Source organism: Nelumbo lutea, chromosome 7 (assembly GCF_056320005.1).
Source record: "Nelumbo lutea isolate HS-2025 chromosome 7, American lotus-T2T, whole genome shotgun sequence".
NCBI lineage: Eukaryota > Viridiplantae > Streptophyta > Magnoliopsida > Proteales > Nelumbonaceae > Nelumbo > Nelumbo lutea.
The window spans coordinates 1,622,219-1,625,237 of record NC_142690.1 but is presented as its reverse complement, the minus strand read 5'-3'; the positions used below and the strand labels follow the sequence as shown (position 1 = coordinate 1,625,237).

Genomic DNA, 3,019 nt, shown 5'->3' with positions numbered 1-3,019 from the left:
CGAACTCTGCTTTTTATTTTTTGTTTAATTCAACATGTTGGAGTGTGTTGCTATTCTGTTTTGAATCAAAACTTAGTACCATTAAGCTTTTATTTTTTTTAATGTGCCAAATTCATCTACAAAATTCTGAGAATTCTTGGAAATACATTTTTTTCTAGAAGGATTTTGAGAATTAGAATTTTTAAAATTAATACCAAACAGAATTAGAAATACATTTTTATTTAAGAAATAAGTGCAATCATACAATTTTTTTTATTTTCTAATGATACTCTTAAAAAGCCGAACAAAAACTCTTGAAGAGATATTTGGTCCTGACACCCATGAAAAAAAAAATGTAACATAAAATAACGCCCACCGTGGGGCTCGAACCCACGACCACAAGGTTAAGAGCCTTGCGCTCTACCGACTGAGCTAGACGGGCAACCACACCCACTTGTTTTTTTCACCCCTTTTATAAGAACAGAGATCACTATAGAGTGGAATGCGCAAATCGGATATACATTTTGATTTTTCTCTCTATACTATAATTGCATTTCTCCCGATTCGTTGTTTCTTCTCGAAGCTGCAGCATCATTTTCTTAAAAGAAATAAATAAAGAAAGAATTAAAGAAAAAAGCTGTCACAATGAACACCCTCAACTCCAGTTCCCTTCATGACCTCTAATGCGTCCGTAAAAAGAAATCTTCTTCCTGGAACGAGAGGTTTGTTATTGGTCTTTGCAAGGAAGGATGACTGACATCTGCTGAGCCAGAACTGTACCACAGTTGTGGCAGCTCGTACAAGGTAGAACTTCCATTCTTGCTTGAGGCTTTCATTCCTTTACAGGTCTTCTGCAACCCCACCAAATTTCATGCAAACCGTACTGTTATCTTCAATTTATTATCGCAGCTCATTGTTCACTTAGAGCAATGTGTCTCGGCGACGACTGGCTTGTAAGCAGTACAGCTGCTGGCCAGTTTTCTGATTTGTGGGTTGATTTGATTCACTCGTCGTCTTCTTCGCATTCTTCTCTTTTGTCCAAATTGTTCTGAAAGCCAACAATTAAAGCTTACAAAATGAGAAAACAAACAGACAACAGTTAATATTTATTGATCGAATCGATCGAATAGCGTGATTACATGTCGTTGTCGTGTTGTTGTTGGTTCCATGCACCACCAACAAGGATCCTCTCGGACCCACCCATCTTCTTCTCTTTACAGATCTTTGCTTCAGAGGAAGAATTCCTGGAAGCTTCATGAACCCGACTGACCACCACTGAATCGTTCGTGTCCACCGTACGGCACGCCATTAGGTTTCGAAACACGAGAGAAGCTCCGCTCGAGTAGCTCTTGCTCTTCAGTAACGGAGATCTCGTCGACGCTACTGCTGCTGGTGCTGGTTCGGCCTTGTCTATGTTCTTCTTGCTCTTCTTTCTCAGCAATGATCCGGGCAACAACGTTTCGTCAATCTTCTCCTTGGGTTCCTGCTGCTTCTCTTCATGCGTGTAGCCTGAATTCGATTTGGTTGAGTCGTCCGTCACCGTCGACGTTTTCGAGTTGAGCGGTTCTAAGCTTTCTTCCTCGATTTCAGTGGTCCTGGGAGGGATTTCTATCTTGGGTTCCAGTTTTTCACCATCGGTTTTTTGTGTTAAAGATTTCTTTTCACAGCATGAACAGCTATCTGCCAGTGATCAACACAGGAAAAAGAAAGCATTATTAGCGGCAATTAATTCATATAAATTTCTTTATTAATCGGAATTAAATTGAGGTTTAAATGGATTACAAAAGGGGACGACGGGGATTTCGGATCCTTTGAGGACGTATTCATTATCTGCGACTGGAGTTATGAGGTCATCGTCCATCAAGTCTTGCCATACATAACCCATCTTGTATCTCCTGCAATGAGAATCGATGCTAAACCAGAGCCAATTAGAACTGTCTGTGACTGTGAGCACCAGAGAAAACCATGGGCAGAAAATCATGTTCTTTTCTGACCTTTTGTACGACCAAGCAAAAGAATCTGGCATGTCTTTTCCTCGCAAAAACGAAAGCCATCTCTTAACATCTGCTCAGAAAAATAAAAACCAAATCGGGAACAGTTCATCACAGAGAGAGAGAGGACGGGGGTATACGATGTGCCAAACCTCGCAAATGGACGCCATTTCGACTCAGGTGATGAACACGGATGAGGTGGGGATGCTCGATTCGACCCATTCGACTGAGAAAGTAAATGATATGAACTCGCCTCATCCTTCCTGCGCCTCCTCCTCCTCCTCCTTTGGCTTCCATTCTTCTGCAAAAGACGACCCAAATCTTCTTTTCAAGCAAAACCCATCAAGTTTTTGAAAAATCCTTTTTCTAATTAGAACAAAGAAAAGAAAACCCACTATCATACCACGCCAGAGAAATCAGAAATCGATGTCTGCCGGCTCTGATCCAGAAAAAAGGCCGACAAGAAAAACAAACATTCTCCCTCACGTTCCGACCATTGATTATACAACGACCACTTTTAATATAAACAAAAGCAAATTTGCAGCCGGGCGACAGCGAAAAAATCCCAACATCAAATATAAAAATGCAACAATTTCTCGTAGAAACCAAAAGAATGTGGAGATTCGACATTACCGATTTGTCTCTACCTCTTTCTTGATCCTAAAATTTGCCTTTCCTCGCTTTTAACGTCGCTTTGCTTTCTTGTTAGAGTCTTGAGAGTCGAGAGTCGAGACCAGAAGCGTTGGGTGACTGCTGTGAGTAGTGATTCTGCAGAGAAAGGTGATCGTCGACCGGATTTCGAGCTATTTATATATACGAAGAGTGCGGGGTGTCAACTTCTCAAGATAATCCGTTGATTTCCCGCGAGATTTGATCGTGGAGGGTTTTCGGTAATTGGAAGAGGGATAAATTGACAAAAGTGACCCCCGTTTTTGGATTGGTTCAGTTCAACTAACCTATTGGCTATTGCTTTGCTTATAATATAATAATAATACCTATATATATATATATATATATATATATATAAAGCATTTACAATTGAAGTGACC

At 40.5% G+C, this 3,019-nt stretch overlaps 1 protein-coding gene and 1 non-coding gene across 5 annotated transcripts; both read right to left on the bottom strand.

Moving 5' to 3' along the window:
* Window positions 1–348: 348 nt before the first annotated feature.
* TRNAK-CUU (transfer RNA lysine (anticodon CUU)) lies at window positions 349–421 on the bottom strand. The gene has a single exon. It is a non-coding gene; the product is annotated as a tRNA-Lys (tRNA).
* Window positions 422–1,061: 640 nt separating this feature from the next.
* Window positions 1,062–2,796, bottom strand: LOC148844557 (protein SOSEKI 1-like). 4 transcript variants are annotated; one of them, XM_088955626.1, is made up of 6 exons: window positions 2,604–2,752; window positions 2,374–2,484; window positions 2,123–2,271; window positions 1,974–2,043; window positions 1,762–1,874; window positions 1,062–1,659 (listed from the first exon to the last, which is right to left on the bottom strand). In XM_088955626.1, exons 3-6 carry the CDS (start codon window positions 2,265–2,267, stop codon window positions 1,115–1,117), a joined length of 873 nt encoding a protein of 290 aa, XP_088811752.1. In that variant the 5' UTR covers window positions 2,268–2,271; window positions 2,374–2,484; window positions 2,604–2,752; the 3' UTR covers window positions 1,062–1,114. The 4 variants fall into 4 exon arrangements, with proteins under 4 accessions (XP_088811752.1, XP_088811753.1, XP_088811750.1 ...); XM_088955627.1 differs by lacking the exon at window positions 2,374–2,484 and having other exon boundaries at window positions 2,604–2,796; XM_088955624.1 differs by having other exon boundaries at window positions 1,762–2,043.
* Between the last annotated feature and the right edge of the window lie 223 nt (window positions 2,797–3,019).

What these genes read in the sequence shown, in the direction of transcription:
- LOC148844557 (XM_088955624.1), bottom strand. Translation starts at nt 2,267, where the DNA reads ATGGAAGCCAAAGGAGGAGGAGGAGGAGGCGCAGGAAGGATGAGGCGA. An exon ending in AAATGGCGTCCATTTGCGAG is followed by an intron (nt 2,044 to 2,122) that starts GTTTGGCACATC and finishes TTTTCTGAGCAG; the next exon opens with ATGTTAAGAGATGGCTTTCG. An exon ending in AATCCCCGTCGTCCCCTTTT is followed by an intron (nt 1,660 to 1,761) that starts GTAATCCATTTA and finishes GATCACTGGCAG; the next exon opens with ATAGCTGTTCATGCTGTGAA.